General features: G+C 36.4%; 1 protein-coding gene across 2 annotated transcripts; it reads left to right on the forward strand.

Annotated features, from left to right (window-relative positions):
* Positions 1–4,441: 4,441 nt before the first annotated feature.
* On the forward strand, positions 4,442–9,316 carry LOC112517119 (protein SUPPRESSOR OF GENE SILENCING 3). 2 transcript variants are annotated; one of them, XM_025124449.1, is made up of 6 exons: positions 4,442–4,577; positions 5,383–6,391; positions 6,549–6,843; positions 6,929–7,173; positions 8,628–8,773; positions 8,927–9,316. In XM_025124449.1, the coding sequence occupies exons 2-6, from the start codon at positions 5,402–5,404 to the stop codon at positions 9,114–9,116; spliced, it is 1,866 nt and encodes a 621-aa protein (XP_024980217.1). In that variant the 5' UTR covers positions 4,442–4,577; positions 5,383–5,401; the 3' UTR covers positions 9,117–9,316. The 2 variants fall into 2 exon arrangements, with proteins under 2 accessions (XP_024980217.1, XP_024980216.1); XM_025124448.1 differs by having other exon boundaries at positions 5,402–6,391.
* The last annotated feature ends 12,837 nt before the right edge of the window (positions 9,317–22,153 follow it).

Here is a 22,153-nt window from a genome sequence, read left to right on the forward strand (position 1 = left end):
TGCTATTTATACTAGACCCTAACGACCTTACTGACATGATCTAGAAAGTGAAATCATCTAAGTTGTCCAAATAAAGTCTATTAAAATCTAGTCACGTGAGAAGCACATGCAGCTAACAACCTTTGAAAAACAGCAGAAGAGGATCTTCACAGAAGACTAATCCGTAGACCCTCTGTGAGCCATCTCAGAGGCTCTGCTGTAGTAGACTTGTATGATCTTATTGTCGGAGGACCATTTTCCAGAACCTCTGTGAGAGACATCAGAGGTTATGTTAAACTTTACTTGCACGATGAAACAGCTTCTGTTGCTAGTCCTCTGATGTCTTCTATGGAAGATACCCTTCTGTCAACACTTGCAGAATACTTTTTCATACTTTTACATTAAGTGAATATTAGAGCTAACAAGACCCTTGGCCTTTCGCTGGTGATTCTTCATCTTCTTATACTTCTCCTTCAGCTTCAGGTATTTGTCATCCCTGGACCTAAAGGAGGATGGGGTTTTGGATGATGGCGTCGCAGTCTTCTTTGATCTGCATTCACCTGCAAAATGTCCAGTGCGGTGACAATTGTAGCAGATTGCTGAACACTTGTCCATTTTATCAGACTTTGGTATTTCCTTAATGGTCAGTGAAGGAGATCTGTGGAAGTTGCTCTTGCTGGCGAATCTCCTAAAAGATTTAGTCAAAAGCACCAAGGATTCATCAAAATCTGCAAGATCAGATTCTGGTATATCCTCAGAGTTAGTAGAGTCTAACTCTGTAATTACAACAGGAGGAAGAGATGAAGAAAAAGAAGAATAAGAAGAAGAAGAAGAAGAAGAAGAAGAAGAAGAAGAAGGGGTTTCAACTAAAGCATCTTCAGAGATCAAAGCTAACGGAGAGCTTTTCATTTCTCTGAAATCTTTGACTAGATTCATTTTCAGCTGACGAGATTGCTCATGATTAAGTAGAATCTCGTAGAGAGTAGAGAGAGAAAGAGAGAACATGTCACTGGACATCTTAAGACGCATGGAAAAGGTGTTCCAAAATTCAGGAAGACATTCCAGAAACTTAGTTAAAGTTTCAAAATTGGAATATTCCTTGCCTATAGTCCTAAGATCAATAAGAAGACAATTAAAACGTTGATGTACTTCAGACAGTGTCTCAGTTTTTCCATAAAGAAAGCTTCCATACTGCCTTACTAAATTAATCTTCCTTGATTCTTGAACCTGAGAGGTTCCTTCATATTGAACACAAAGAGTGTCCCACATGGATTTAGAAGTTCTGAATTTCATCACTGAGTGATAAACCTCATCAGAAAGAGATATAGTTATTATAGACCTAGCGCAAGTGTCTATAGTTATTTTCTTCTTGTCTTCATCACTCCACTGATGAGGGAGCTTTGGAATCTGCCGTTCAGGAATCATGGCAGTCGTAATTGTTTCAGGAACAGCCGGAGAAATAGCAAATGGTACATATGGTTCATTTTCTAAATAGTGTGGAATTTCAGGATCCACACCTTCCAAAAAGAGGGACATTCGATTCTTCCATAGACTAAAGTTGTCTTGGATGAATCGGGGAGGTTTGGCAAGAGAGCCATTGTCTTGAACGTGTTGTTTGTGTTTTGTAAAGCCAATTTTTAAAGCAATAAAATTATCTAAAGACGGAGATAAAGTAATGCAGAAAAACAACCAAACAACTAGAGAAGATAGAGCACTGCTCTGATACCACTTGTTGGTCCCGTTAGGGTCTACAAGATGTGTATAACAGTTTGTAGAAGGGGGGGATGAATACAAACACAGTATTTTCAAATTTAAAATATATATTGATAAGAGAAGATCAATACAGATTTTACAAGATTGTTTGCAGAAAGATAAAGTAAGAAAAACCTATCTAAACAATCTAAAGTTTACACACTTAATCTTAGCAAATATGAAAACATTTGTTGTTAAATAAATAGAAGAAAGTAAGTTCTATTTGGGAGAGAACTTGTTTAGAATACAATGAAAGGGATTCTAACTTGCTCTTGAAGATGAGCGTATTTGTTCTTAGATGTGTGTTCTTTTACTTAAGCGCAAGAAAGCTCAGAGTAAGGTTTTTAGTAAGTGTATCTCTGCATGGAGATAGAACACATTTATTTATACCCGTTGCATTGAATCTGCATTTAATGCAACGTGGTAGGGTTAAAACGCGTGTCAAGACTTAAGGGGAAGACTTATCCTTTGCTACAGTGAATAGTACAAAAGCCTATTCATGAGCAGACATCATTTCATAAAGTTGGTGGGTAATAGAGTCAACTAATTGGCTCCTTACCGTACTAACGTTTAGAAAGGGTATGGGTTTGTCCTATGTGTGCATAAGGACAAGACAACAACAATCGTGCTCAACAAGCTTCTTTTAATCCCTGAATGCTGGAATAACCTGAAGGTCTCTTCAGCATTCGTTGAGGCTTGGGCAGTCTTCACACATATGTAGACAGGCTTGTAATCACTAAATACCGCTTCAGATCACGTACTCGCGAGTATCTAATCTTCAGTTTCAGTCTTCGACTTTTACTGAAGGTTCTTTGGTGCGAGTGTTGTCTTTTTGAAGTATCGATGTTGCTGATTAGATTTACAATACAAGTTCTTCAGCGATCACTGAACAAACTCAGTGATGATCGCTGGAACTAAAAAACATAAACATAAATACTTCGCATAGGGTAAAAGGGATTATCATCAAATCATTGAGAGAGATGATCAACAGTTTGTTGCATCCAAATTTGTTGCATCCAACATGAACATGAACACTTGTTGCATCAAACATGAAAGCTTGTCGCACCATGAAGTTTGTCGCATTCAACTTTGTCGCATCATACAAGTTTGTCGGATCAAACATAGAGTGAACAGTAACTTGTCGCATTAAACGGATGCTATAAGTTCAACTTGTTGTGTCCTTTAGATGTGGTAACCTTACTTCTCGGGTCTTTAAGATGCGATAACTTAAGTTTCTCGAGTCTGTGAGATGCGAGAACCTGGGTTGTCGGGTCATTGTAATGCGATAACTTTGACTTGTCGCATATAACCGATGCGATGACTTTGAATATGCACGATGCGATGACTTTGAATATGTACTATGTGATAACTTTGAAGTTCATCCCCAAAATCTTCAAAACTCAAGATTTTGAATTGGAATTTTGGAATAGAGTTCGAACTACAACCAAAAAAAACTTTAATTCTCGAAGCTACACTGAATTTGAACAAAAATTACACTTTTGATCAAGAAACAAAAAGCAAAGTTTGAACCTTCAAAACACAATCTAAATTGATTCCAAAAACGTTCAATCTTCTTCTGATTTGCTCTGACACCAATTGTAGATCCCAAATCAAGTCATAATCAATCAAAGATTAAGAATCAAGAACACAAGAACGATTATTGAAACAGTCAGATATATATTGATGAATGTCAAAGTACAGAGTGTTCTTGAAAACAAAGTTATGCCCGATTTACAATATGATAACTAACTAACAACAAAGCAACCTATTTATACCAAGAGGCCACACACACAACCTCTAAACAACAAATACAAAAAATAATTACAAAGCAGTGTAAAGCAGTTTACAGCACAGGAACTTGAAAACAACTTTATATTCAAACAAATTCCATGTTTGATAGATGTAAAATCCCTTTTGAACTTTGAAACCTTATCTTTGTAAGGTTTCAACTTGCCGTAAATCTCATATATATCTTGCAAATCTAAGTTCTTGAAGTCATCTTCAAGGAACTTATGGCTTAGTCCATCTTCTATTTGAACTTCAAAAGCAACATAGTCAAACTTTCTCCACTTTCTCAACTTCAAGTCAATAAAACTTTGTAATCTTTAAATCTGAATACACATTTTTTATTATTTTCCTAGTTCTCTCTATGAACTACTAGTATTCCATTCTAAACCTCTTTGAATTGTGATTAAAAATGTCCATGTATCACACCACTCTAAAGTTTTATGTTGCCCTGAACATATGAAAGTATGTTCAACCAAGAAACCATTGATTAGTATCAACCAATTCATATTCAACATCCTCTTTTGGTTCTCTGATTCATCATCAGCTTTTTAGCTGCAACATCTCTTACAATTTCAATATTTTCACCTAGATTTAGCTTAGGATGAATAGAGAACTCATAAGACAGTAACACATGTTGTTCAAGAGATTTCTTTGGATTTTCCTCTAGTAAGCATACATTCAAGCATTCTTTAACAAGCTTTCTTAAATTCAACATTTTCTTTAATCACCCTGATCATCTATTCTTTTAGTTACGGACTACTTTTTTAAATTTCGTTAGTGACAGGGACTCAAAACGTGAAGATATTTAGATTTATGATCAATATGGGTAAAAGGTCTGAAACTAAAGGACCAAATTTTTAGTTTACTCTAAAAGAAAATATTTATCCGATTCACCTGTCCTTTCCATCATCACGCCTCCATTCTCGTCGTCTCAGGTGCCGCTCTTCCATCATCATCTTCTTGCTACAACTTCAGATTTCTAGCGACAATTTCTCTCAACATCGTCGACCTTCTTCCCCTGAGCTTTGAGCAGCAACTTTGGTTTCTCTTCTGTGCTGGTATAACGTTTTCTTTGATCTTTCTTTTCTTGTTGATAAAATGTATCTGCTTCTTATTTTTAAGATGAATCTTTGCCGGTAGTAAAAGACTCAGACGCTGATTCTATTTTTTGATGAACACCTTTTTTGGCCCTTTGAGAAATGTTTGCATTCAAAACCCTGATTAGGGTTTTTAGTTTAATGACAAGGAACTCCAAATAGAAAGTGCTATAAACATAAGTAAAGTTTATAACCCTAATACTGTCTTTGTTTCTGTTTGTGATTATATGGTGATGATCGGATCATTAATCTGTTAATTCTTACCATATATTTCCCTTTTCGTGATTATCTTTCATTAGGGTTTGATAAGTTCAACAACGAAAGAATTTTGGGTTAACATTTACGATACTTCTTTCTTTCTTGGTTTTAGGTTAATCGTGGTACCATTGTTATTTCTTATCCGATCATTGACCCACCCAAATGCTATGTTTCACAGGTCATTGACAGATTGTCCCCTTGTTTGGCTAATTTTCTAATCACAAATTCTATACAGTATATGAAATCCATAAGTTTCAAGCCCATAGTTACCAAATTGCAACTAACAAACTGGTCTGAGTAGGTCTGAAAGAAAAGGTATCTGCTACCCGTAGTTCCCAAAAATGGTTGTAACTTAGTATGTAAAAGCTAAAATTTTAAAGTTTGAAATTACAAGTTGCAAGTATAGTAAACATACATCACATTTTCTTTATCATTGTGCATAATTGTTTTCTTTGACAGCATCCTTTTCATACAGAATTCTGATAAGGATTTTCTTCATCATGTTTAGTTTGTGAATTTATTTGCAGATGAGTTCTAAAAGAGGAGGCGGTCAATCTAGCAGAGGTGAGGGCAACAAGGCTTCACCCAAGGGTAAAAATGTAGTTGGGATTGATGTTAATCACTTGAGTCAGGGAGTCCAAGATGTGAACCTGGATTCCAGCCAGGATGGTAATTGGGAGGTTATATCCAAAAAGAACAAAAATAGAACTGGAAATGGTGCTGCTTCAAAACAATGGGGTTCTCAGACTCCTAAACCTACTCCATGGGATGCCCAGAAAGCTGGTGGACGGGGAAACGGACATGTAAGGGCTCCAAACAATGTGTGGGGAACCCAGACAGGTGTCAAAGGTAGTTCTAGCAACCAACCGATGAACAAATACTATGAGAATAACTACACTGCTGCCTCAAATACAATTCCTCCACCTTTGCAGAGTGGATGGAATTGGAACTCCAGGCATGGCAATGCTAGGCATGATGCAGGGCAGAGGGAGACATTAACGACCCCTCATCCTTCTGGTGTGGAGGAAGTTGAACAGGAAGATCTTGAGGATAACAATTACACTGAGGATCTTGATGGATCTGATGATGAGCTTCTCAGTGAAGAGTATGATTCAGATGAAAGCCCCCAAAGCCACGAGACAAGAAAGAAGAATAGGTGGTACGCTGATTTCTTTGGAACTTTGGATACCCTGACGGTGGAGCAGATCAATGAACCAACAAGGCAGTGGCATTGTCCAGCTTGTAAGAATGGTCCTGGTTCTATTGACTGGTATCGTAGTCTGCAGTCTCTTGTGACACATGCCAAAACAAAAGGGTCCAAAAGAGTAAAGATTCATCGAGATCTTGCTGAAATTTTGGAGGAAGAATTGCGTAGGAGGGGAGCTACAGTTGTACCAGCCGGTGAAGCATATGGACAGTGGAAGGGACTGAATGAAGTTGTTAAAGACAGGGAAATAGTCTGGCCACCAATGGTTGTCGTCATGAATACACTGCTTGAACAGGATGAAAATGAGAAGGTATATTACTAATGTTAGTGCCTTCTGAATTCGGAAGAACGGTTACTGTTTTTTAATTATTCATTCAAAGCATTTTCACAATTAGAGTTAATAGCTTGTTAATGAATGTGTGTTTCATGTCGTAAACCAACTTGCTAAAATGGAACTCTTATTTCAGTGGCTTGGCATGGGAAACCAAGAGCTTCTTGATTATTTTGGGTCTTACGCAGCAGTGAAAGCTCGTCATTCTTATGGGCCTAAAGGGCATAGGGGGATGAGTTTGCTTATATTCGAGTCCACGGCTGTAGGATATACAGAGGCTGAGCGTCTGAGCAAGCATTTCGAACATCAAGGCACAGACAGAGATGCCTGGGATCATCGCCGCAATTTGTTCTATCCTGGGGGTAAGCGACAATTATATGGCTACATGGCTACAAAAAGAGATTTGGATGTATTTAATCAGCATTCCCCAGGTATGTATCATTCTTTCCTTTTCCTTGAAGCTCTTTTTGTTCTCAAACTTTTGAAATGCTATTGACTTGCTCTATGTTTGTTTAGGGAAATCGAAGTTGAAGTTTGAGCTGGTTTCCTACGAAGAGAAGGTTGTCAACCAGCTAAAGCAAATGAATGAGGACAACCAACAGTTGCATTATTACAAGACCAGGGTTGCAAAAGAACAGAAGCATTCAAAAGCACTTGAAGAATCGTTTGGGTTGGTATCTCAGAAGCTGCGAAAAACCGAAGTAGAAAACCGCATCATCAGGGATAGAACACAACAGTACCATAAGGAGAACAAGGAAGAGGTAATTTTTTAAACTATTGCTATGGTCTTGACATTAAATTGGTTGGATTGGCAGGTGATTACAACCTTTAATTTCTTGGCCTCCATGAAAACTCATAATTAGTTTAGTCATCTTAAGCATGCACTATGATGGATATCTTATAGCAATTTGGAATTGGTTAATTGTTTTTTATCATACTCTATGATTTGAAAAATTTTTAGGAAGTGACAATCTGTTCTTCATGTCTGCATAACCAAAACATTGTGATATGATTTGTGTTCCATTATGCATATGACTGTCATGTGATAAATGTCATTTCTGCCATGAATGTTATCTGTCGATGTCTCGTTCTTTCTTGCTTTCATTAGTGCGGTAAATGGATCTCCTACTGTGAAAAGGATATCGCTTATGCTACAACAAAAGGCATGTGGGTGTAGTCATGGTTTTAAAATTGGTTTGAGGCATACGCCACGAGGCGAGGCGACTCAAAACCACAATTGAGGTGGCGCCTCTTGGACCTGGACGAAGCTTACGCCTTGGTTTGATGAGGCAGTAGTAGTACTTCTCTAGTTCTCTATATAGTATAAGGGGCCGCTTACCAAACACTTACCCAGGTTAGCGCTTACCAAGTCACATTACTTTACCGGATGAATATGGTAAGGACCAAAAATCTTACCCGGTAAGAGCGAGGCAAGGACCAAAAGTCTTATCCGGTAAGTGAGGGCAACAAATTTTACCACGGTTAGCGCTTACCGGGTAAATTGTTGCCTGCGATGCCATTTTTATGGACTAAAATTTTACTCGGTAAGTAAAAGATAGTGTTGAATTTTATCAGTAAGCGCTTACCGGGTAAGTGTTTGGTAAAACGGCCCTTAAGTGTCTTCTTTTATTTTAGAAAACTAAAAGCAAACCCTACTGGCCCAATGTGTACTTTTAATATTTTAAAGCCCAAAAGTAGTACTTTCTCCTCTCAATCAAAATGTGGTTTGATCCTTCCTCTTCCCACAAGCAACCAAGTTTTCCACACCCTCTCAGCGGTTTCACACTTTCCTGTCAAGAACCACTGATCCTGCTCACTTAGTAATTTAGTATTATGTATATTGTATATAAATGTATATTTATTTGTGTAGTATATATACATATTTTGGTGATTTTCGCCTTGGGGCTTACACCTTGGACCGCCTCGAGGCTTACACCTTGCCTCGTTGAGGGGAAACGCCTTGAGCCTGATTCCGCCTTTCAAAATGTTGGGTGTAGTTCACATTCATAGACCTCTAAGTTACATGTATTGACAAAAGTTATGCAAGATGAACTTGCTAGATTCTCTGGCAACTGGATTTGTCTGCAAGCAAATTTTGGAACATTAATGTCAAAACCAACATCTAAATGATCAGGCTATGCCTTGTATAAATTGTTAAAAGTCTTCCAATAGAGTAGGTTGCTCTGATTTTCTTATTGTGTGTGTTTTCTGTTAGATGGATTACCAAGAACAGTTCTTCAAAGACCAGCTGAAGGTAATCCAAGAAGCGAGGGATGCGAAAGAAGGCCATTTTGATAAGCTGCAGCAGGAAGAATGCAGGCGGGTCGATCAATCTTATTCTGTGGTGGATCCTCAGAAGAGGTATTTGGCCCATGCCATATCTTTTATATCTATGTCGTCATTATCAACCATGGTTTCTGTAATTATCAATCCTCTGGTGTTGTATATGTTTTCCCGAAAATGTTCTTTTTTCATACTGACCTTTACTGTTGGTTGGTATATGCAAACAAACAGGGAGGAGAAGCTTGAAGAAATGAAAGAATTCGAGGAAGAGAGGGAGAAGTTGATGAAATTGCACGAAGAGAAGACGGCGGAGATGAAGGGCAGGCACTGGAGGGAAGAGATCGAGTTGGAGGAGGGGCTTAATGCAGAATTGAGTAGGTTGATGGACAAATACACATCCAAGCATGAAGTGCAAGGTTGATGAGGGGTTGATCCATGTCATTACCTGATAAAATGAAAGACCCAACAATCTTTTTCTAATTGTTTCTCTCTACTTTTGAAAACCTCCCTAATGTGATCATCAATGTTTGGAAATGAGGTTTGCTACTCATGGGCATGGTTAGCAATTGCAGTTTAGACTCTATACATCAATCTACTTGTATTTTGATGGTGTTTTGTTTCTCTTAATCCCAAAATAATTGCATAATGTCATCAGGACATGCTATATATATATATATATACATATATATATATAGAGGGTTGGGTTCACGTAAGACCAAGAGTTTTTCGTGAGACCTGTAAGACCAATTTATGGTCATTGATCAACTTTATAAGCTAATGATCTAATGGTCTAAAGTTGTACGGTAACCTTAAAAAAACATGATATACATGGTTTGGTTTTAAATGATCACTCGATTGGCTAAATATATAGGGTTGGGTTCACGTAAGACCAAGAGTTTTTTTTGAGACCTGTAAGACCAATTTATGGTCATTGATCAACTTTATAAGTTAATGATCTAATGGTCTAAAGTTGTACGGTAACCTTAAAAAAACATGATATACATGGTTTGGTTTTAAATGATCACTCGATTGGCTAAAGTACTAACACAAGTTGATATTACCAATATTGAGGAAACTCTCGATCTACCAAACACAAATTGATATGATATGACCAACTTGAATTAGTACAAAAGTGGATCTGTTTAGATCAAATCCAATTCCAAGTCAGCATGTATCCAACCACTCGTTCATAGGTTCATATGTTGAATTGGTTGGATTCATAAGGACAGACCCAACCACCAATTACTACACTACATATTAATTGTATGTATGGAGAATGCAAATGTTGCAAGATTATTCCAAGTTTTGTTATAATTTTAATAATTATATACACTTGGCTTCAATAATAATATAATTGTAACTAAGGTGACATTTACTAAATGCTTATCCGCTAAGCGTCTATCGTATCTGTTAGGATTCAAGCGCTTATCATTACGCCAAAAACAATTGCTGATGGAGAAAGGGCAACTTATTTTCTTATAGTGTAGCAGTCAGCGCCACATATCGATTTAGGAAGATGTCGGTCAATGACCCAACAGTATCATTTACCTTAACATTAACCTTGCTCGATGGATGAACAGGATGAGGGCCAAGAATCTTACCCGGTAAGTGATGATGACGACTATTACCCAATACTACCTACCTAGTAAATTTTTGATGTGATACTGTTTGATGACTCTTCCCAACCAACACTTTACCGTGCCCATGACAGCCAAAACTTCAAAAAAACTACTCAAGCATTGGTTCGACTTCGAGTTTGCATCTGCAGTGTATGCATACTTTTGGCACATGCAACAACAATGTGAAAATGACATTATAATTAAAGAATGTTTAGATGAATAATTCACACACTCATTGATTGAGTACCCATTGTGTTTACTTAAAGCTTAAAACAGGCACCTAAATGGCGAAAATGAAAGAAAAATTGCTTTGAACTTGAGTTAGAAATTTTATGAACAACTCCATGCTTTTAGTTCATGTTGTGTCTCCATATTGTTCTAATAATTTCATTTACCTTTATCTTTTGTTGTATACCTCCAAAACCTGTACTCCCCATCCATCTAAGGAGTTTTTTTTATTGATGTTGATCTGGCTAGTGAGAAAGTTTACCGACGAAAGAAACTGCTAGATGATTTATACCTCTACCTATGTGTTTTTTAAAGTATATACGACAAATATTCATATACGCTCCTCAGTCCTCGCCTTGGTAAAGTTTGTAGGTTGGGCTTTATCAGTACCAACTTTGCACCTTTTGGTTATCTGCATTTCTTTTTAGGTATGGTAATAGTTTATATTGGCCAATTACTACTCTAACAAGGGTTACCTTTTTCTTTATCTCCGTTTAGCTCACAGACATGATCTATAACCTATGGGAAGCCAATATTGCATTCTATTGTGCCTTTTTCTCTGCATCATTCACTTCCAAAGAGCTCAATAACATGTTAGTCGTGCCTTAAAGAAGGCTGGTCTAGATATCATTAATACAAATAAGGTTGCTCCAAAAATTCCATGTCGTAGTGACGGAATACGTTCACATGATTGAAGAAAGAAGGAAGAATGCTTCAAGAGGAAATAGGAAAAAGATTGTGCCTAATCTTGAAATTGATAACTAACTCCCTCTTACTTGCAGGTAGTACAGTTTGTCTATGGGGCATTGTCACTTTTGCAGTATTTTGGCAATATACAAAATTTAAAAACAAAATATAGCATAGTTCTAAATCAAGTTTCAAAGCAGAGTTTACCATAGTTCTAAATCAATGTAGTAGTATAAGAGGCTGGACTTCATCTTGCATATGTATTTGGTTTCATATGCTATTTTCGTTGGGCCTTCCACAAGAATGTTGTTTGATTTTGTAAAGGAGACACCCAAACTTGAAACATAAATCAGGCTTGTTACACGATACGAAAAAATCATACTATAATCACCATTCTAAGGTCATTGGACCTCTATTCTTTTCGTCACTCCACACTGTAGCATTGATTTCTATACAAAATCAATTGCTATACATAAATGAAGTATAGAGGAAAACAAAAGGTTGATTGGAAAACAGACCTGAATGGTATTCAAAGCACCCAAATTAATTGGAAAGCAAACATGATTAATCGATTGAAAAACAAACTTAAAATCAAGCTTGGAAAGCCGACTATAATCACCATTCTAAGGTCATTGGACCTCTATTGTAACACCCCATTTTAGGAAACTTTTGTAATACTGTGATAACCTGGTCATGGATATACACCTGAGGTAATTATTATGTGATTACTTGATTATATGGTTATGTGAATATCTGATTAATTGCTACAATTAATCATGTGGGTATATGCATATATATATATGTGTGTAAATGTGTATCATGTATATGTATGCATGGAAGGTTGATGTGAGTCTATGTATGCATTATTAATATGCATATGTGCATGCATGTTTTATATGTATGCATGCATGCATGTACGTGTGTGGATATTTTATGTGTATATATGAGTTGTAGTCGGGAGAATTATGCAAGCATGCATGAGGGATGTGTATGCATGGATTAAATATGTACATGTGTGTATGTGCATGAGATTGAGAAGAAAAGAGTTTTTTCAAAAACCGCCTTTCATCATAAGGCAGGTATAAAAAGGGAAATTTTTTTGGAAAGAAAACCTTCCTACCATTATTAGAAACAAAAATAGAGAAGAGAGAAATCATGTGTGTTCTTGCCAAAATTGGAAAATTGAGAGTGGGATCAAAGTGGAAGCAATATGTGTGCATATTTCATCTTAAAATTTATGATTCTTGCATAAGGTGAGTTCTTTTAATAACCAGACTTTGAATTTACTTATATTGGATTTTACAGTTTTAGAATCTGCTGGTGTTTATATTTTGAATGTATGCCTTCTTCTTGATGAAATTCATGGGCCGATAAGGGCCTGTAATCGGACAGAGTGTTGTCCGATGAGGGCTTCTTACCGGCCAAGCAGACTGAAGTAATGTTGAGTGTTGACCAGTGAGGACTTTATCGGACACAGTCTTGTTCGGTGAAGACCATTTACCGAATATAGTGTTATTTGGATTAGACACTCATCGCCCAAGTGTTGTTTGGATTAATATTTGGATAGTAGAGTGTTGAACAGATTGGAGTGTTATCATACAACCCTTGTCCGATGAGGATGCTCATCGGACAAAGCCTTGGCCGGTTTAATATTTATGTTGATAAGTGTTGAACCGGTGAGGTAGTTAACCGGGTAAAGTAATGACCGGTGAGGTTGGTTACCAAACAGTGTTGCCGATGAGGATTGTTACCAGACAGAGTGTAACCGATGAGTATGCTTACCATTTTCAAAGTGTTGTCCGATGAGGAAGGGGTCATCGGCCATAGTATTGGCCGATGAAGGGCAATTATTGCCTAAGTCTTGTGAAATAAAAAGTAGTTGTTTTCACAAATGTTATCTATCAGTTTCTAAACTGTTTTGGGTTGGAAAGGGTAACTGTATCTTTCATATGTTGATTTAATTTGAGAAAAAGATAATGTTGTTTTCTTTCAAAACGGTTGTGACGTGAAGTATGTTTTGAAAGAAATATTGAGTTGAGATTAAAAAGTAAATTTAAGAACTTGAGAAGTTCTTGAGATAAAGTTTTTGATATGAAACTATTTTGAAGCCATTATTGGCTAAAATTACAGATTTATCTGTAGATTTAAGGTGGAAACAAGGGTGGCATATCAAGGAGAGGTGTATCATGGGATAAGGGTGACATATCAAAGAGATGTGTACCATGGGATAAGGGTGACATATCAAGGAAAGGTGTACATGTGGATAAGGGTAGCAATTATGTGTGTGATTACTATAGTAGCTCTTGTTTTCACATCCGTAAGATGCGATAATTTTGAGTCAACATTTCTGATTGTATCTTAAACGTTTTTTTATAATAACCAAGAACTCTGGTGATTTTTATTTGTTGTTACTCTTTTATATAATCGTTGAAGTTGAGACCATAAGTTTTGATCAGTTGTGACTTGTGAGCTTTGAGAGTTCTATTTCAATTGTCTGTGAGAACCTGAGTAGTTATTCTTCTTATGTGGTAAGATCGTTTTATAACGAAGTTTTGATTGCCTGATATTGGATTTAAAGTGGTTGGATATTCAAGCGTGAATTTTAAACAGGTTTTAGTGATCTTCACCCTGTAATTGTAAAACAAGGGTTATCTCACAAGACCTCCTTGTCTAACCCTCATTTTGTGTTTTAAAATACACATTGTAGGATCAACTGTGTCCCGGGATAATAAGGGAAGGGGAAAATATGATTATTTTCCTAATATGCTTATTTGTTGTTTTGAAGATCAACCTGTTGATTGATGTATTTTGAAGATACATGTTGTTATACATGTGATAGTACAAGAACATTCTTTTGGAATTTTTGAGTTGTAAATTCTGTATATAATTTTTTATACTAGTGGGACCTTTGTGGTGTAAATTGTATTTCTTTTATATGAAGCACATATTATACGCAAATGTGGAAGTTTGGGGTGTTACAGGGGAGGTATTAAAGCCTGAGTTTAAGGGATTAAGGTATTCAAAGCATGATGCCTAGACTTAAACTGTTATTTGCATATTAAGGGGTCCCGGACATAAATAGCACCATTGGGAATAAAATATGATGGGTTAAGAGGACAGTAGGTAAGGTAAATTCGAATTACAAATGGTCAATGTAATTATGAATTTACAGGTACATATCTGTACTTGGATACCTTATTATATTTGGAAATGTGAATATGTGATTATTAATATTGAATATATGTAGATGGCTAGTCGATTTAGAAGATCTGAGAGGATCACCTGCCCTAACCCCAAAGATAGAGGATTCTCCTGCTAATGCTTCGACCGATGCTTTTGAAGGTCGAGGTAGGGAAGAAGCAGGGGTAGAGGTCGAGGGAGAAGTCAAATAAGAGGCAGATCGAGCCAATCTAAGATTCACCCAGATCAAGGTGAGTCTATTTCGGGGAATATCAATCAGGAACATGTACCACTGCTTAAATAAGTAACTCGGGATGTTCTGGATAAAGAAATGAGAAAGTTAAGAGAAACTCTGACGTAAATTATAGGATTATCATCTAGAGTTGAAACCGAACAAGTAGAAATAAATCCTCTAGTCCCAACAACGAGCAGTAGAGGGGCGACATAAAGATGTTCTTAACTTTTAAACCCCCAACATTTTATGTCGAAAGAGATCCGGTGAAGGCTATGTGCTAGTTAAAAGAAATCGAATCCGTATTCAATACCAGCAAATGTCCGGAAGAAGACAAGGTTAAATTGTCGTCTCTATGTTGAAAACTAACGCATTGTACTGGTGGGATGTAGAATCTTTGGCTAAGCCCGATATTATACAAACCATGTCCTGGACAGAATTTGTAAATAGATTTAAAGAACAATTTTTTCCCAAGGCAGCCGTAAGGCAAATAGAAGAAGATTTTCTAAAAATGGAACAAGGTAACAAATCTGTACGGGAATACACTAGAAAGTTTATTGAACATTCTCAGTTTGCGGATCATTATACAGAAAAGTGGAAAGATACATCTAGGGCTTGAAACCTTCTACCAGAGATTTGGTGATAGCGATGAGTCCTATAACTTTTCCCTTGGTCGTGGACGCTGCTGAAACTACTGAGAGGAATAAGAACAGGCAGGGAGAAGAGAAGACAGTGGAAAAGAGAAGATGGGAATGGCCTTCGATTGGTTACCGAGGGCCTAAAATTACAAAAATGGAAAACCGACCTGTCCAGAGAACTGTCAACAGAGCTTGTCCTTGATGTCACCAAGTTCATCAGGGTGACTGTAAACCAGAACAGAGGAAATGTTATCAGTGTGGGGGGGGACATTTGTTAAGGAATTGTCCAGCACTTAAAAGATGCTTTCATTGAACTTCACCCAATCACATCCGACCAAACTTTCCACAATTAAGAACCCAACGTTTGACTATGGAAGGAAATACCCCAAGTACTCGTGGAAGATCGAATGTACCGAGGGGAGGGCAAGGTGGGGCGTGGGGACGATCTTTTTAGATGACGAAAAGTGAGGTTGAAACAATGCTAGACGTAGTAGCATGTACTTTTTTTGTTAATTCTATATATGCTAAAGTGCTATTTCATTCTGGTGCGAACTTTTCTTTCGTATCACCATCATTTACTAGGTATGCATATAGGAATTATGTGCCTCTTGACGATATATTAGTGGTTGATATCGCTAATAGTCAAGTATATGTTACCTATGTGTTTAATAATTGCATGATTGAAATTAAGGGGTGTCGGCTGTCGATCCATCTGTTTCCAATGCCGATGAAAGAATTCGATGTTGTGGTGGAAATGGATTGGTTGGCAAAAAATCAGGCCAGTATTTTGTGTAACAAGAAGATGATAAGTATCATTTTTCCTGAAAGAGAACCTATTGTTATTTATGGTGATCGGCAGGATCATCATACCAATTTGTTATCCGTTTTAAAAGCTCGTAAGTATATACAGAAAGGATGTCATGGTTCTCTGGCCTATGTGATTGATTCAAAGAAAAAAAAGGTAAGCAAGAATCGATTCCAGTAGTCTGTGACTATCCAGAAGTTTTCTCAGAGGATTTAACTGGTCTACCGCCTGATCGATCTATCGAGTTTAGAATTGATCTAGTACCTGGGGCAGCACCAGTGGCCAGAGCAGCGTATCAGTTGGCGCCGTCAGAATTGAAAGGGTTGGTTACACAATTAAAATATCTTCTTGACAAAGGCTTTATCATACCAAGTACTTCTCCTTGGGGTGCTCCGGTTCTGTTTGTCAAAAAGAAAGATGTGTCGATGAAGATGTGTATTGATTATCCGGAGTTGAATAAGCTGACAATCAAGAATAAATATCCATTACCAAGAATTGATGATTTATTTGATCAACTGGTAGGGGCTAGTTATTTTTCCAAAATCGATCTGCGGTCAGGATACCATCAGCTTAACGTCAAAGATGAAGATATTGCTAAAACTGCTTTTCGGACCAGGTATGGATATCACGAGTTTTTGGTTATGCCTTTTGGTTTAACGAATGCTTCTGCAGCTTTCATGGATATGATGAACCGAATATGTAGTAAGTATCTCGATAAATTCGTTATTGTATTTATYGATGATATTCTTATATACTTGAAATCTTGAGAAGATCATGCAAAACATCTTCGTCTGATCCTTGAACTCTCGAGGAAAGAAAAGTTATTTGCAAAACTATCCAAGTGTGAATTCTGGTCTAGGGAAGTTCAATTTTTGGGTCATGTTATATCTGAGGCAGGGGTAAAAGTGGATCCTGCCAAGATTGAAGCTGTAGAAAGATGGAAGGCGCCGAGAACTCCTTCCGAAGTCCGTAGTTTCTTGGGGTTAGCAGGCTACAACTGGAAGTTTATTCAGGAGTTCTCCAGAATCGTGGTACCGTTGACTAAGCTGACTCGGAAGAACGTCAAGTTTCAGTGGGAAGAGGATTAGCAAAGATCTTTTCAGTTGTTGAAGGATCGTCTTTATAGTGCTCCAGTGTTGTCACTACCAGAGGGATCTGAAGACTTCATAGTCTATAGTGATGCTTCAAAATTAGGTTTGGGTTGCATACTGATGCAAAGAGGGAAGTTTATTTCTTATGCGTTCAGAAAATTGAAGGATCATGAGAAGCAGTATCCGACGCATGACATGGAGCTTGCAGCTGTGGTATTTGCTTTGAAAATTTGGAGGCATTACTTGCTAGGAACGAAATGTCATATCTTTACTGATCATAAGAGCCTTCAACATCTGTTCAGCCAAAAATAATTAAATATGAGGCAACGACGATGAATTGAACTGATAAACAAATATGATCGTGAGATTCTCTACCATCCAGGCAAAGCAAATGTGATAGCAGATACCCTAAGCAAAAAAGAGAGAAGTGGTATGAACAAGGCCGTTGCAATGAAAATGAATCTATTGCCAGATCTCCCCGGTGAAATTTTAAAGTGTCAAGAAGAAGCAGTTAAAGAGGAAAATTCCAAGTTAGAACATTTCCATCCTGGAAAAGAACGACAAGGGCATTTTATGCTTTCAGGGACGGATCTGGATACCGTTCTATGGGAATATTCGGAACATTATTTTGGGTGAAAGTCACAAATCTCAGTATTCTATTCATCCAGGTACCAATAAAATGTACAAAGATTTAAAACCATTTTATTGGTGCCCAGGATTGAAGAAAGACATAGCAAGGTATGTTGAATGATGTCTGACGTGTCTACAAGTGAAGATTGAACATCAAAGACCATACGGGAATCTGAAGTCTCTGGAAACTCCTGTGTGGAAATGAGATCATATTACGTTGCATTTCATCATGAAGCTACCTCGAACTCCCATATGATGTTATATGGGTAATTGTGGATCGTTTATCGAAATCTGTGCACTTTCTACCGATAAAAGAGAATTATCCATTAGAAATATTGGCGAAAATTTACATCGAAGAGATTGTAACCAGGCATGGTGTTCCACTATCTATCATCTCAGACTGAGATAATCGGTTTATGTCTAAATTCTGGGCGAGTTTTCAGAAAGCTTTAGGATCTCAAATTCGGCTGAGTACGACATATCATCCGTAGACTGATGGGCAGAGTGAAAGAATGATCCAGAATCTCAAAGATATGTTAAGAGCCTGTGTTATCGACTTTGGGGGATCATGGGAAAATCATCTACCGTTGATTGAATTTGAATACAACAACAGTTATCATTCCAACATCCAAGCAGCACTGTATGAAGTTTTGTATGGCCGAGAGTGTAGAATGTCGTTATGTTGGAATGAGGTGGGTGAGAGGCAGTTAACAGGACCAGAGATAATTTAAGTGACTTCGGAGAAGATTGAACAGATTCGAGAAAGAATTAAAACAGCTTAGGACCACCAGAAAAGCTATGCCGATAGACGTCGTAAACCAATTGAATTCCGAGTGGGGAATTATGTAATGTTGAAAGTCTTTCCATGGAAAGGTATTGTCAGGTTCGGTAAGAGAGGTAAGCTTAGTCCAAGGTATATCAGGCCATTCAGAATCTACAAACGGATCGGAATGGTTACATACCAGTTAGAGCTACCAGAAGAGCTTAGTTCGATTAATAACACTTTCCATGTGTCTAATCTATGAAAGTGTTTAGCTGATCCGAATTTGGCAATACCGTTACTAGAAGTTAAATTAAATAGCAAGCTGAACTTTGTTGAGGCATCAAAAGCTATCACTGATCAGAAAACCAAGGTGTTACGGAACAAAGAGATTAATTTGGTAAAAGTTCAGTGGCACTTCCATAAAGGTTCCAAAGTGACCTGGGAGTTAGAATCCGAAATGAGAATCAAATATCCGTGGTTGTTTAATTGAATGAGTTCTGGGACGGAATTCTTTTGACGGGTGGATAGTGTGATAACCGGGTCCTGGTTATACACCTGAGGTAAATGTTATGTGATTACTTGATTAAGTAGTTATGTGAATATGTGATTAATTGTTATAATTAATCATGTGGGTGTATGCATATATATGTGAGTAAATGTGTATCATGTATATGTATGCATGGAAGGTTGATGTGAGTTTTAATATGCATTGTTAATATGCATATGTGTATGCATGTTTTATATGTACGCATGCATGAGATTATGCATGTATGTGTGTCGATATTTTATGTACATACATGAGTTGTAGTAGGGAGAATTATGCAAGCATGCATGGGGGATGTGTATTCATGGATTAAATATGTGCATGTGTGTATATACATGAGATTGAGAAGAAAAGAGTTTTTTTCAAAAACTGCCTTTCCTCATAAGGCAGATATAAAAAGGGAAATATTTTTGGAAAGAAAACCTTTCTGCCATTATTAGAAAGAAAAACAGAGAAGAGAGAAATTGTTTGGGTTCCTACCAAAATTGGAAATTTGAGAGTGGGATCAAAGTGGAAGCAATATGTGTGCATATTTCATCTTAAAATTTATGATTCTTGCATAAGGTGAGTTCTTTTAATAACCAGACTTTGAATTTACTTAAACTGGATTTTACAGTTTTAGAATCAATTGGTGTTTATATTTTGAATGTATTTCTTCTTGATTAAATTCATTGGCCGCTAAGGGCCTGTAATCGGACAGAGTGTTGTTCGATGAGGGCTTCTTACCGGCCAAGCAGACCGAAGTAATGTTGAGTGTTGACCGATGTGGACTTTATCGGACACAGTCTTGCCCGGTGAAGACCCTTTACCGGATATAATGTTGTTTGGATTAGACAATCATCACCCAAATGTTGTTTGGATTAATATTTGGATAGTACCGTATTGGAGTGTTATCGTACAAGCCTTGTCCGGTGAGGATGCTCATCAGACAAAGCCTTGTCTGGTATCCACATGAACAATATGAATTCTTTGCCTTCTCGTGATGCTAGTCGTAGTTTCAAAACTTAGAAAGAAAAGAGAGCATATGTTGTAGGTGATTTCTAGCGAGAAAATTGCAAGAGCAAGAATTGCATAAAGTGTCATACATTTTATAGTTATAAAAGGTATGACCTAAAACCACCACCATCCCTACATCTGACCTGAGTGTGAGGCTTGCCGAACACCATCCCTCTCCTTTTAAGACCATCCTTTGTCAACCCACATTATGTCCAACATAAAATAATATCTGATCTTGATTAAATCAATACAAATCAGATATTATAATTAAACATTTTAATTATTGAAACTCCTTATTTAGATATGTTCAAAGAGTGTGACCCAATGGGTTCTCGACATATTGGTAATTAATATAAATCTCCTATTTATATTTATAAATGATGAGCGGTATCTAGCAATACATCATCTTAACCCAAATTACGAGAATCTGTGGTACAACAAATTATCAGTTTGTAATCAATTTTATTTTAAACATTTAATTCTTTTGTCCTTGATGTACAAATTGAACATGAGACATTGAATATGTCATTTTCGTTATGTCCAATGTCTGGTTTCTTGATTCCCTAATATACTGACAAAACAGATGATGGAGAGGTCTTCATGTACAATTTGTCCTTGAGCTGGACAAACTTTGGGACACATGAAGAGTGCACCATGCTAATGGTTATACATGAAAGGGGACAATAAAATAGTAGTTGTATTTTACCTTGTACCTTTTTGTCACTTAGTTGCATGAGTTTTTACTTTTGCAAAAGTGAATAAAACTAAGACTTGATATGCAAGACTCGGATTCAACTAAAAAGATGATTTTGAAGACTTCTTCAGCTCTTACTAAGTTCTTATTTAATCAGTTCTCACATCTTCAAATAGGTTGACTTACTGAAACACTTCAGATCTTCATTTCTTTATCTTCAACTACATCTTCGACACGACTTGAAGTTTTTTTTTTCGGTATGTGAGGCTTTGTCTTTGGGGTCACTAGGTTGTTACATAGAATAAAATCATGAAGTATTTTATTATAATCACTGACAAAACATTCAGAGATAGTAATCTTAATTTATATTTACAAAGGAACCATTTAGCGACCACTGATCAGACTTAGTGGCTAACTGTGCTATCATATCAGAACTTAATATAAGAAATCACTAAGTATGAAAGGTTATCACCATCAAATCGCCGAGGAGGATCAGCAGGATCAACATTAGTAAAACTCAACATTTATATAATATTTAAACATGTTTATTTGTTGGTTTTATAGATTTTAAAAGGTAACTTTAAAAAGTTTTAAACATGTAATAATAAATTGTATAATTTAAATTTTAAGTAATCATTCGTTAATAAACACTGTTTGGACAAAGTCACACTATCCCTTTACCAAGTTAAATGAAAGAGACATAAATAAACTTACTTATTATTGAGTGTTTACTACTTTTTGTCCATAATAAACAATATTTATTATTTCATGTGTACTACTTTTTTTCCATTATAAATAAAAAATGGTTTTTACCCTATTTTATATTGTAAATTATAATTTTTGTCCAAGCAACTTGTTAAAATTGCGTCTTTCATTACCATGCATATGTTTTTGAAATTATGATTTATAATTTATTGTTGTTCTCGTTTTTTATGTCAACTTCATTAGTAATTTACCGTTAAATATAAAGAATAAAAGTATTAATAAAATGTAAATAACATAAATAGAAATAATACATTATAAAGCATAAAAAAATTGTAATTTTAAAAATACAAAAACAAAAGTAACAATTTTTAATAGGGCAAAATGCACAAAATAACAATCTACATGTAACACCTAGAAAATTTTCCCTTTTCCCAGCTCTGTACGCGTAAAAAAAAAAAGATTTATATAAGGTACGTGTTTTCATTTACTTAATTTGTGTTTAAAAACACTTTATATTATGTAAATCCTCCTTTGTAAAGTATATAGGAGTCTATGTATATATATATATATATATATATATATATATATAAAGTTATTTTAGGGAGGAGGGTTCTTTTTAATTCTTGGGAGTGTTGATATTGAAAAG

Source organism: Cynara cardunculus (assembly GCF_001531365.2).
Source record: "Cynara cardunculus var. scolymus isolate 2C chromosome LG 8, CcrdV1, whole genome shotgun sequence".
In the NCBI taxonomy this organism is placed as follows: domain Eukaryota; kingdom Viridiplantae; phylum Streptophyta; class Magnoliopsida; order Asterales; family Asteraceae; genus Cynara; species Cynara cardunculus.